At 34.9% G+C, this 13,990-nt stretch overlaps 1 protein-coding gene across 1 annotated transcript in view; it reads right to left on the reverse strand.

Moving 5' to 3' along the window:
* Positions 1-13,990, reverse strand: part of CEP120 (centrosomal protein 120) — a 39,796-nt gene that overhangs the window by 16,110 nt on the left and 9,696 nt on the right. The window contains exons 8-17 of the mRNA XM_082075183.1: positions 13,553-13,760; positions 12,468-12,575; positions 10,958-11,135; positions 8,533-8,682; positions 7,508-7,690; positions 5,192-5,288; positions 4,952-5,104; positions 4,172-4,261; positions 3,592-3,684; positions 1,839-2,000 (exon numbers count right to left, since the gene is read on the reverse strand). Of these exons, the coding sequence (XP_081931309.1) occupies positions 1,839-2,000; positions 3,592-3,684; positions 4,172-4,261; positions 4,952-5,104; positions 5,192-5,288; positions 7,508-7,690; positions 8,533-8,682; positions 10,958-11,135; positions 12,468-12,575; positions 13,553-13,760 (1,422 nt within the window). The remainder of the gene's footprint in view (positions 1-1,838; positions 2,001-3,591; positions 3,685-4,171; positions 4,262-4,951; positions 5,105-5,191; positions 5,289-7,507; positions 7,691-8,532; positions 8,683-10,957; positions 11,136-12,467; positions 12,576-13,552; positions 13,761-13,990) is intronic.

A 13,990-nucleotide genomic window follows, 5' to 3' on the forward strand; every position in this document is an offset into this window, starting at 1 on the left:
TAGAAACAGAAATTTTCTGCTTGTGGACATTACCAAGGGAACCGTCCTATGGCAAGACTCCACAGCAAACAAACAAAACCCTGCCCAGCAACGCAAGAGAAAAAAAGCTTGTCTTGTGCAGAATATGGAGTAGTGATCACCTCATATTGAAGCATGAGATTCACAATAGCAGGAACAACAGAGAGAAAGACAGCTAGGATAATCAGCTGGAATAATGGCCTTCATACAAAGCAAAACAAAATATAGCAGGGCTTGTGTTTCGAGGAGGGACTATGACAGACACCTGAGCAATCAGGAATGGCATGTAGCACAGGTACTAAAGGATTCTTCACAATTACTAAGCAACAAGCTTAAAATGAACACAAGTTTTTAAACATACAACAAAACTGAATCTCAGAACTCACTGACACAGAATGTTGCAATGTTAGAAATAGAAATGCTTTTCAAAAGGGATCAGATGAGTTCATGAAGAATGCTTTCACTAATGCCTAGTAAATATGAAATGCTTCCTCTGGCTAAGCGTATATGTAACTCTTAATGATATTAGTGGATACACCAAAACTGTTTTCCTCATTGTTTAACTTTATCTTCTTGCCCCCTAAATGCAACCATTGCTGCAACAGAACGTGGAGCTAACCAGATCGTTGGTCTGATACAATATGTCTGCTCTGAATACAAAAAAATCTAGCTAACAAGAGTGAGTCAAAAGAATGAATTTGAAAGATGACTCCTATGTGGTGGCATTGGGTTGTCTGAGCCTGAAGAACTATTGGTTATTTTGTCTGGACCAGTACAAAACTGGTAGCTTCCCCACATGTACAACACAGAAGTGATCCACTTACTACTTTGAAGTGGATTGCATTCTGCAGTTTGAAACTGCTAATCTCAATGATTGTTCAGTAGAATATCCAAGATTAGCAGCACTTTTTGTATTAGCTATATTTTAAAAGTACTGTACTGTAATCAACATATGCTGACATGAAAAGTAGGTTAATACCAGTATTTAATATTGAACTAGTAAGCCATGAAACCCCAGCACGACTCTTCCTAATACAAAAATATGCATTTGGCTGATACAGTTCTTCAACAGTCAGAGCTGTTTTGGGATTATGACTACCAGATATCAGAAATGAAACACACCGAAGTAATTCATCTACATAAACCAAGTACTTTGAAAAACATTCACATGTTAAGATGTAATTTACTTAACAACAAATGAAATCTCTAATACTGTAACTGCTCAAAATAGCTACTACTAACTTTTAAAATTTTACAGTATGTTTTAACAGTCAAGAAAAATAGCTAGACTAACCTTGTCATTAGTGCAAAAGCTAGCTTACAAAAGAATGCAGTCAAAATTTTCTTAGTTTATCGAAACTACTACTTTCAGAATAGAATATCACAATAACAAGATAATTCCTCCCCCACCCCAATAAGGATAACAGAAATACCCTTTTGCAATTGAAAGAATAAAACAAACTGCATAGTCAAGCTACCTAAATATTTTGCTACATGTTAATTGCTAAGTTATTTAGTTACTGAAATACATACTGCTGTTCAGGTTCTATATGTAGTGTATACTTGTAATTGCAGATTGATTTTCAGTATTAAAAAAATAATATATTACCACTGCATTGAAAATTGGCCCTACTACTGAGCAAGACTGACAGAGATGGATCCCAGCAGGTAGCCCACTGAACCACAGAGATAAAAAGTTTATTACAAAGTTGCCGGAATAGACTTGCCTCAAACTCATTGCTCAATTTAGTATACTAATTTAAAAAAAATGCTTACTTCAATAAGTAAATAATTGAGGCAGAACATTTAAGTGTACTTACCTGCTGCTGTAAGTGAAGTTTGTCTTCTTCCAGCTGTTTGATTTTTGACCTTTCTAGCTCAACCTGGTGTGCACATTCTTCTCTGGCTCGCCGCACAGAATCCTGTAGCTCCTGCAGATTTCGTTCATGCTCTGCTTGCAACTCCTTCTTTACTCTTTGAAGCTTAAAAATGAGACATTTGTATTAAACCATAGGTGCAAAAGCTTTATTCTAAGAGCCTTTCTTACAGCTGTTACTACTGTTCATGACAGAAAAAAAATTGTTATATATATGTTTGCCATGTACTCTTTTATTGCCTTTCAGTTTAACTAATGACCTGCAAACCACTGTATTTGGGCTACAAATATACCCTTCCTTGACTGTTTTAAAAACATCAATCTGTATCTCAACTGTACTTTCTTATATGGGAGTGATAAAGGCAATATATCCACCTTTCTACCACAAACGAAAATCTAAATATACCCCTTTACTGCAGAAACAGTGAAGTCACAGCTACAGCCAAGATGTCTTAAGATCTGCAAGACTGCATTCTTCAAACTGAGCATACTGAAAGAATTTCTGATTGAACTAAACAGGAACATAAGTCCTTGACATACTCAAACTTTCTAAAGAAAGACTTCACTGGCCCAGATAACTGCTAGCTGAACAGAAACCTCCCCCAACAGCCCATTTCTCAAACTGTGTAATTGCAAAATGAATCCTACATCATTTTGTCTAGACACTTTTGGAATCCACTGATTTTTGTTATCTCTAAACCCTGAAGTCAGTATGTCGCTAAATTTACAGAAAGTTTTGAGACAAACGTGTATGAGATTCAAAATAAATACTTATACTCAGACTGAAATGCATTTGGCCAAACTTAATCACCAGATTTTTTGCATAGATGTTAAAGTCAGACACTATTTGCAGCACAAACTGCATCTTGAGTGGTACAGACAGCCTGAGTACAGACCAAGACACAGGCTCAACCAGTCCCTGTGTTGGGAACTTTCTTAACTTTGTTCACAACCACAGGAGGGACCAATGTGATAAAAAGATTAATCTGAGCTGTGCACTGCTAAATCACTGTGAGATTTAATGCTCACTCCAATGTATTGAGTTCATTCCAAAGTACAAAAATAGGCAGTTTATGTTCTCTTTTCATACAACTAGCTTCCCTGAGGAGCCACACCCCACTTCCTCATCTTGAGGGTGTTCAGCGAGTCCTAGAAACAGTGGTACCTACTAGTTTCTCCTACATCTTCTTTGGCCCTGTCACCTTAAAAAAAAAAAAAAAACACCAAAAAAACAGAAAAAAAAAGGACTCTACCAAATTGCTGGATAACAAAACCTGTACAACTGCAGTTTCCCTCCTGCAGTCCTTGTCACCTCCTATTTCAATGGTTAATCTAGTAATTACTGTTTGAAGTAAGGCATTCTTGCAAACAAGTACAGTGTTCACCTGACAGCACTAAACGTAAAACGGAGATATGCTAGTGTTACATAAATGTCTACACCAATACTAGTTCTGTTAAGAATAGAACATGTACAGTTCTGTAATTCTAGTAACCTATTTAAAAGTTAACTGAATTTGTATTTCAGCAAAAAAGTATAGCTGTAACGAAACTTAGCTTGAATTCTTAGTGCTCCTCTATGTACCACTATGGATTAAGTTATTTCAGTTCTTACACACAGGTCAAAACTGTCTCTATGAAATCTCAAACCTTAGAAACAGCAAGAGTTATTTCTGTGTTTAAAATGACCATTTTTTTACCTCTGATTCAGCACTAAAAAGCTGTCTTTCTCGCTTATCCAGATCTCTCAGAGTTTTCTGAAGTTGTTCTTCCAAAACAGTATATTCTGTTACCTAAAAGAACAAAGGCTTGGTTTTCTCTTGAAACAGAAATAATGTTTTAGGCAGGCAGAGAATTTACTCTTGCAATTGTATAAAATACTGACAATTTTTGTTTGGAACTTTACATGTAACACACAATTCCAGCTCTTAATGAAGAATTAATGATAGAGAGCCTTTCTTTCTAACATAATGAAGGCTAACAGGTTACCATGCACAGCTGGGCTGTAGAAGTGCTTTTTGACCAAGCAAGTGAAAGACAAAGTTAAAAAACCACCAAAGACAGCAAACTAATTTAAAGGATTTCTAACAAGTACGCCATGATTAAGGGCTACTTTTATTTTTTTTTGTACTGCTTTAGACTACATACATGCATACCAGCAGGTGTGAAGACTAACCACAGGCCCCTTGTTCTATTTGATAGTTATGAAGTATTGTTCAAATTTTATAGTGATATAAGATTTATAATGAGATTTTCAGCAAGTGTAAGAATGAGTCTTACCTTTTTCTGCACTAATGCTTCTCTCTCTCTATCTCTTTTCTTCCATTCTTCTGCAAGTGCTTGCATATGAGCCATTTCCTTCTTTTTAAGCTTAAAAAAAAACAACAAACCCAAACCAAAATAAACAAACAAAAAACCCAAACCAGAAAAACAAACCAATATTGTTGGAAGTGCAACTTTAAAGGAGAGAGCACTGGCAGAACTAAGTCTTGAAGCAAAATAATTAAAAACTAAGTTTTGTACACTGATTCATATAACTCAAGCTATGATTCTGACAGTGAAAGAAATGTCTTACCCTTGAGCACAAAATGAAAAGGTAGCCCAAGTTTGAGAAAAATATTGTAACAAGTAAATACTAGATTCTCAGTATCTCTTGAAAAGAAGCATGCAACTCTACAAACACTTAACATGACTTCAACAGTAGAACGACTTCAAGAGTAGAAACAGTAACGGATTTTGACTGAAAATAAATGCAGTGTTAATATTTAACATAAATAATCTGAACCTCAAGTATCTACTGTTCTTCATAAAAAGTAAGGAGAAATTGTGGAGTATTCTGTATTTCACTACTTCAGTCACTGTACAGAAAAGAATTAAACTTATTAAACTTATTTCATGAGAGTATGGAGGATATTTGTGACATCTGAAGTTTCAATATTCTATATGAGTAAAATTTAGTTTGAAACACTGGCAAAGTTTAAGAAAGATGCAGTTAATATTTCTCTGATCAATTCTGCTGGTAGTCATGCAGTTTAGAAAACAGACAGAAAGACTAAAAACCTGATTTTCAAAAATGTCCTCCTGCATTTCCTTCCACATTTCTAACTCCAATGCTGCTTTGTATTCAAGAGTTTCTCGAGGTTCTGGATGGTTTTCTGGGGCACAACGAGGCTGAATGGGAGGGACATGCCGTTGTTGACCAGCACCTACACACTGATACAATAACAGTAGATTTTTAATGGGAAATGTAACTTTTCACAGTGTTCAAAGGAAAAAGGGTAAGATTTATGTAACATTTACTTGAGAAGAATCTGACACCAGAACTTCTTGCATTTTCACAAGCCCATAGTCTTCCAAAGTGATAGCATATGAAAGCTCTGCTACTCTGTTGCCTGACCTATAAACAGCAATAGAATATTATTTTAATGAAAAAAAGTCTTAAAACCAAAGAAAGTAAAATGTAAGACACACATGAAACAGCAAAGTTGAAGTGCAAAAAGGTTCCATGTAAGTTCAGAGACTAACAGCTGACTACACAAGAGCCCAAACATGTTCTCCCATGTATAATGTTTTAACTTAAGGATTGATTTACAGATCTACAATAATTTTTCTGACTTTAGCAGATAACTTGTCATTGGGAAGCTATTTAACTAACAGCTTGCTATAAATCAACATGTATCTGTAACAAGAGAATGTTAAAGTTGTACCTGCAGTTTTAAATCTTTTTAACAAATATCTGTTGAATACAGGTATTGCTGCTGACTTTGTTCTAAGATACTCCATGAACTTCATTAGTCTTGCTTTTCTAAATGTTAAGAGTAACTTTCCAGCTATCCACAGTATAAGAAGTCACTTAAAATATCATGTGTGGTAGGCCATCCTTAGATTACAAAAAAACCCCACAGCTCAGAAAACTGACAGCTTTGATTCCATTAGAAGTTAAATATCTACCTGCTCTTGTACAGTGAAAAAATGGCTAGATAACAGATACTTTAATAAATTCATTTGAAATTAGTTGCAGTTTCTGCTTAAGTAGAAGAGTTTGTCTCTGCCTGTCTCATCTGTAGTAAACAAAGGTAGTTTTCTGCACAAAAAGATATCAAGAGAAAGAATCCACGTAAGTCATGTAACTGAAAGTTATCACCAGTTGAACATGAAAGTACACTGCAGTGTACACCCATACTTGGCCAGAAACAAAACTATCATTTCAGTTATGGAAGCCTGGAAGCTGCAGAATTAATAATCAAGCAATTTGCAAGCAAAAGCTGCAGGAATTAACCATGTCTGTGGTTTCCACAGAAATTCTGTAAAGTATTTTTACAATGCTGAAATCTTCTAGAGTTATTTGCAATGGAAAAAAAAAACCAAACTACAAACATTCGTACTTCACATAAGTTAACATAAATTACTGTATTAAATTCTGATAACTTTCTACCAGTCATTGATTAAAAAACAAAACAAAATTCAAGGTAGTTGACCTCAGAAATCTGTGTAATTAAGTCAGTTCAACATATCAGTGTAAAAAGAATGTTTCAGCAACAACACCAAAGCCAGCAAGGTATTAGCACAGTAATATCCAGATACCTGATTACATTTTTAGAATGCCATCTGGTGGTTATTCTGTGCAAAACTAGGTTTCATTTTAACAAACATTATTGGTGAAAGTGTGAACCTTAATGTACAGTAGGATCACAAAGTAGCTCTCCACAAATCAGGCTGTGCTGGCTTTCACACCAAAAAATTTAAACCAAGTCAATTTTCTTTCAATTTGGGAGGAAGTGGGGATATCAGTCTTTGTGTCAGTAACCTGAAGCTTCCTGTGTGTCAAATATAGCACTTTTTAATTATCTGTGGGACTAGAGGTTTAAAATTTACCTCGGTCTTAACCGAGATTACATTTATTTCCAAAGGCATAATCGAGTTCCATTATGACACAGAAAAAGATGAGGGTCTAGACACTGATTGCTAGCACAGTTTACATCTTCAACAAGGACACAGGACAGAAGTAACTATAAGTTAAGTTTCTTCATCTACATAAAAAAAGAACATCAGCCCTCTATGTAAATGAACATCTATCTTCAGACAGAATATTAACTAATAACACTGCTTCTTCTCCTGATGTACACAAGCTCAAACCCCTGCTATTATCACAGGGAATAATCCTGAAACAGGAAACCTCTTCACTTTATGGATATATCTGTCCTCTTAACTTTCACTAAGTCACTTGCATCAAAAAGAATATTGTGGACAAATTCTTAACTGTTTTTTGAAATATGAGTTTTTTGTAATTGTTAAGTAACTTGAAGAAGTGTCTCAGTAACATTTTTTCCAATTATTTATTTCTTTAATCTGTCTGTGAAGCTTACCCAAGATTGTGATTATATGAAGGTTAATTATGATGACCTTGGTAATGGTGCGGGATTGCACAATATGCCTGTGGAAATTTAACTTTTAATCTCTTGGATGCCTACTTCCACCCCCATACTGCAGTACTCTGCACCTGGTTTACCTACTCAAAGAGGTAAACAGGAAGAGTTTGCCCCTTCTCAGGGAAATACTAAGCAAACAGTTCTTCAAAATTTGCTACAGAAGAAGTCATTTTTTTAATAGTTTTACCCTTCTGCTGCTGTGACACTGACTGTTTCATTACAAGTCTGACGCCAGCATTGTTCACCATTACCACCCAAGAACCGGGTTTTTTCTGAAGCCAAAACATTTGAAAGCTGAAGTCTCGCCACCCCTAGAAGTAAGTCTTTAGCTGTTTTATCCTTGTGCCACAATTCAACCAGCAGAGGTAATCTGAAATAAAGAAGTGATTTTACTGTCAGGCATCAATACAAAAGACAAAGCATTCCTATTCTTCTGTAGAACATGCAGTCATTTTCTCAAGTAACTTCCCACATCAGTGATGGTCACATTTGTCACACAGTTGGATGCCCCTCACTCACAGAGCAATGAGACTGACTTTGTATCTTCTCTATCACTTACTCACTTTCGTCAGATTATCATCCATGTCTCAAATTATTAGAAAGAACAACGCTGCAGTGAAAGTAATGGACTGAATAATCTTAAGAGACCTAGGTCATCTTCATTTATAAATAAATTTTAGTCACTGCCACTCACAGAATACAGCTCCTCCACCTATTCTTTAAAAAAAATGCCACTGTTTTGATGGTTCTTTATTTCACATCTTAACCAGTTATTGTAAACTAGTGGAACTACTGGGAAAATTGTGTCATAGCCCTCAACACTGTACTTCCTACATACTTGTTGTATGTTGAAAGATATCCAATAGTCATTGTGCATTAAAAAGAAAAACTTACCTACTTCACTTGAAGTAATGCTCTGTTAAAACAATGCTATCAACCTTTAACAACTTACAACAGCACTTGTTTCTGTATGCAATGATCCATGCATACGTACTCAAGAGAAAAACAAGAATTTTATAGTCCTTGACTTTAAATGTAAGTAATAGAGAAACTGGAAAGGCAGTGTATTAAATACATGTTGGCATTAACACATGGAATCTTTGCAAAATTCTCAAACTAATGATCTTAAGTAAAACATTTGAACTTGTGACTGCATTTACAACAAAAAAATAGAGAAAGTGTAATTAAGGTAAAAAGAATGCAAGTTATCACCTGAAGAATGTATCTTGAAGCTGATGAGGTATGGTTGCAAAGTCAAATGCACAGTAGGACTGTGGAAGAAAGACTTCCATGTTCTTTCTGACTTCTACAGGCGGGCTTGTCATAATAGGCGCTGCGCTGCCAAAAAATGGATACGAGTACCTAACAGAAACAATAACAAAGTCAAGCAAATAATAATTTAATAAATCAATATTTTTTTCATATACCTTCTACAAGAAAACCCATTTAGACAACTTTTACTTAAGCACTGATCCAGCTTCATTTATATTTCCTGTTATTTTGACAAAAGAGCTTTAATAACCTATATGTTCACAACACTATCAATTCAAATTTCATTAAAATTACGCAATTTTTATATAAAGAAAGCAGAGAAATAAGAGAAAGAAATATTATATTCAGATGCAGATGGCTACTTGAGAACACATAACTGTATTTACAGCTAAGCCTGGTCTAACATGTAATAATTCATAACTAAGTATACATATATATATATATATACAATGTCAGAACCATTTGAAAATTTCTGTCACTTTTGAAGTATTTAATTTTTAATTCCAACGGTTCGATTCATGAAAAGATGAACCATTTTACCAACATGATTTACAAAGAGACCTGTACTACTCTACTGACACAATTCAGTGTATGATAAACTACAAAGGGGAGGCTAAGAATCTCTTGAGCTTTGCTCGAATTGATGATGCCAGCTGCCAGCTAAGTTACTAATAAAATAAATGCTACATCAAATGCTGCCACTCATAAAATTCCATACTTTAAATAGTTCTGCACAAACAGTTGAAGAGTTTGTTTAAACTTGAATGAAATAATGCTCCAGGTGTATACAGTGAAAATGCAATTTTTTTACCCTGTAACTTTTCTTAGCATTCTGTGTTTGGATGTTTCTCCTCTTCAGTTTCTTGCCATATTCATAACTAACTGTAAAAACTGAAGTGCATGAAACAGCAAAACGTGTTCTCACTGAAGCATTCGTTTTTGGAACGTTATGTGAAAAAGCTTTTATGTGACAAAATTCCATTTATTGTGTGTTGTTTTCCACATACTATTTAATCATATAGACTATACAGAAAACCATTAATTATGCAATCTGTATCAGTTGTGTTCTAAAATACTCCACTCCAACCCTGCCTTTTCATCCTAGTTCAATCAAAGATTAAACTCCAACAATCATTAACACAAATAGACTTCCCAGTGACCAGTTAAAACTGTATTGAACCAAACTATCACAACAAATGTAAAGCAAATGCACATGCACTTCCACAGCCAAAAATACTCAACTCTCAAACCAAATCACCATTTAAGGATGGCTTCATCATGTGCAATGGCCCTAATGAAAACTAGACAGCAAACTGTAAAAACTGCTATGAACCACTGAATATACATATGTCATTAATAACTAAAATTCCACAAAGCAGGATTTTTATTTTCTTAAAAAAAAAAAATCTCACTGTATCTATTAAATCTTTACCTTAAAACACTAGGGAAAAACTAAAACAAAACAAGTTGACAGAAAAAAAAAAAAGCTTCTCTCCTCACTGGCAATGTTAAGAAAAACCCTAACACCCAACATGCAGACAGATACCAGTTTCAATATCCTCACATTTAATTGGTCCTTCATCTTTTTAGTTGTTATTCTTCTAACGTAGCATTCACCTCTTAGCTAACATCTGCTTTCCTCCAAAAGTGCTCTCATATTTTCTTTCACATTGACATCAGCAACAAACTAATCTCTAAGGAATTGTTCCAAACCAGCACTGCTAGTTTTCTACTTCCACTCCAAGCACAAAACTCATGTATCCAAAAATCTTGTCTTTTAATGTAACAAAATATGCTACTTCTCCCTACTAAGCTTTACTTCTTCTATGCAATGACTACAAAAAAAACCCTGATATTACCTCTCAGAATGATAATGGATTTACTACAACATTTCTTCACTTTAAGATTGGAATGTGCTTACTTTAGATTCACTATCACACACAAACCAGGTCATCTGTCTCCTAGTAAAATGCTAGAAGGAGTTCTTGATGGAGACATGGAAAGCTACAGAAATCACTTATTTGATCAGCTGGGAAAGTAGCCAGAAAGTAAAGAGACAAACAATCCTCCTTTTCTCTAAGGACTGAATTATGATCTGCATTGTCTGAGCTCAGATATTGAGATGAGATTTTATACAAATTACAGTGCAGGTGAAGTGTTAAATATCTGTAATGCTGTAATGGTCAGAATTTTAGTGATGAACCAGATGAACATTTCAAAGTATTCTGCTACTGAAAATCAGCTACGTAAAGGTAAAAGGCATCAGACAGCACACTGCTACCAATCATTCAGCTTATGAAGGCTTTGCATTAAAAAGAAAGGTACCATTATCACCAAGAATAAGATGAACAAAACTAAGTTGTACCTTAAGATGCAATGTATTGGAAAACCAACTTCCAGACCACGGATACTTCGCAAGTCTATTGAAAAGCAAAAATGGTGAGAGGCTGCTGGAATGACAATTTTCTGTGCTGACACAGGCTCAGAAGAGCTGGATGCACCCACAGGGTTGGGCTGAGATGCAGCTACTGGACCCTTATGAGCTGAAAACACAGAAGTATTTTTAGTAATTTCTTCTGCCACAAATAACAAAATATATTAAAGACAAGTCTCACATTTTAAATGCAAGTACAGATAGGTTGCTAGCCAAAGAGATTTAAATTCCTTGTAATATAAGCCAATGTTATGAAAATTAGCTATTCTGTTTGTAAGTTACTGCTTCCAAAGAAAAAACACCAAACCCAACATGCTTTAAGTCTTAACGGATACTGTAATATTTTTTCCTTTTAATTAATCTTCAGAGCTATGTAAGTTTCTCAGGGAAGAGAAGTTTACACAAAGACCCAAGATATCAAATGCCTCCAAAGGCTGCTATAATACTTCAGTTTCAAAAGTACACAGAATTGTTCCTAGCCAACTTGAGAGCATGCAGAAGAGGGGGGCTAACAACAACAAACACAAAAAAAAAACAAAAACAAAAAAAAAAAACCCAAACAAACAAAAAAAAAAACCCAAACCAAAAAAAAAAAACCCCAAACCAAAACCAAACAAAACACAAAAACAAAAAACCACACATTTGCAGTAACTTGGTTTGCTTTGAATTACATAACCTCTTTACTTTGGGGCTGAAAGAGACAGAGCATCAAGTCAGTTACAGTGGTCCTGTAAGACAGCATCAACTACTGGTTCGAAGCTGACGTTTAACAATTGAAATAAACCAAAATGCTCTAGCTAGTTCTGTAAAGCACATTTGTTTATGCCTTTTGATCAGAACCCAACTACCATGACATATATTTAACAATTTAGGAAGCAGAAGCTACAGTGAGTGCCTGTCCAATTGCATCAAGGCTTCTCAAGTCCTTACACTGGAACCCAATACTGCTCTCTAAGTGTAAAAGGTCAAACTACAAGTTTTACAAACAAGGTGTCCAGATAGTAAAACAGAAAAAAGGCAAAGAAACTGTCAGAGATCAACACAACTACCTTCTTCAAGTGCTAGTTGTTCTGATTCTCTTTCTTCATAGTTACCTGAAGTGTTTCCATCTTTGATACTTTTAAAAATACATCATTGCTAGCATTGACTATTTTTCCTGCTTGTTTTTGAGTGTTTTATTTGCATTAACAGTCACAATATAAAGAAGAAAAAATAATAATACTTCAATATCAGCTAGTTAGCACAACATAGTAATGAAATAATTTTCAGTGATTCAGATAAAGGGTAACTAGATTGCTTGATGCAATGAAAGATTGATTAGGAGTTTAAGGCTGTGACAGACAAGAGTACAAAAAAAATCAGCCTACTGTTAAAATTAATTTAAGTTGCTAACATACTCAAGTTTCATTCAATGTACTAAATTAGATAAACTGTACATTACTGGAATTTTGCAGATCTGACAGAGGTGTCTTTGCTGTGCTCTGTGATTTAAAAACTGGAAGCTCTTCAGTATACTTGTTAACCTCTTGGCAAGACTCAGTCACCAGCCCTGAAAGAGAAACGTGAAATGATATATTTTTACACCTTACCAAAATGGAGAATTGTAAACTTATTATTACTATGAATAAAAAAAGCACAATCCTAGATTTCTTAACTGCTGATTTAAACCAGCTGCTGGGTTCACAATGCTTATTCTTGATACATTCCACATAAAGGACTTAATCCTTGCTCAGTTAAGATCAGTTAGGATTAGCAGACAAATCCTGAGAGCAAATCCTAAGACACAGATTTTCCTCTACAGAACTGGCTGTCTTTAGGACCAATCTCAAAAAAAACAGTAATACAAATCAGAAAAATAATCATTCAGCTTATTCATAATCATCTCTTAAGAAGATGTATATTTAGTAATGTTTGGCAAACTAATATGCTTTATTCTGAGCTTTACTCTATCATTATAGTATTTCTTCCTCTCTCATTTCTTGTTCTTTAGCTTTTCACCAACCCAGTCCCCAAAACAAAAACAAATCAAGGGAAGTAATAGAAGGCTATGCAGGCTACCATGTCCCTACAAAAGGATAGTGTAAAAATAAACAAACAAGAAAACCAGATACTTGGTGTTGCCCAGAAATCTGTATAGTATGAAAGTTTCTTTTCACAATTTATTATCTACATAGTCAATTCCTTATAAACAGCAAAAATCCCACATTCCTTCTGCAAGTCAGCTTCTTCAAGGCTCTTGTAATGAACCTTCCCAATCCCAAATTCAGGGAATTCTAAACATGTCTGGTATTATTTCTCAAGCTGATGACCATCAGTATCACTTGTAAACTACACAATATGAAATCCCCAATCTGGCTCTTGCAAGGTTTGTCAACAACCACCATGTTCAAATCACATTTTTTTCTCCTTTTATTATTTGTTCTATGGAAATAATTATTACTTGCCTGAAATATATCACCATAAGTGGGTAGTACGTGACAGAAGACCATACTTGACAACTGAGGAAAAAAACTGTATACCACATACCATTTTGCTTTGGCTTCATGCTTTTTTCAAACTTAAGACTTTCCACTTCACTTTCTGTTGCTTCATCTTCTGTTGAAGAAGAGCAGTCATCTTGGGATGGGACGTTCTGGGATCTTTGCTGCAGGCCCTCTTTTTTTCCACTAATAGGTGAAAGAACTTTCTCCTGTGGTTGTTTGGGTTCCACTTGAGCATTTAAGGGAATCAAAGGCTGAGTAAAGTGAAACAGTTGTCTTGTTGATGATGGCTTATACTGAAATTCTGTCTACAACACTTTTATAGTTTGAGATTATTTTTCTGACATAGAAAAGTAAAGCAATAAAAGGATTACACACATAAAGCAAATTTTTCTTTCCAGTTTTCTTTTACATCTTCAAATATGACCTAGAAATACTGTATTTTAACATTAAACTGTGCAACAGTGTCTAAACCAACAATAAA

This window comes from Streptopelia decaocto (assembly GCF_964273445.1).
Source record: "Streptopelia decaocto genome assembly, chromosome: Z".
NCBI classification, from domain to species: domain Eukaryota; kingdom Metazoa; phylum Chordata; class Aves; order Columbiformes; family Columbidae; genus Streptopelia; species Streptopelia decaocto.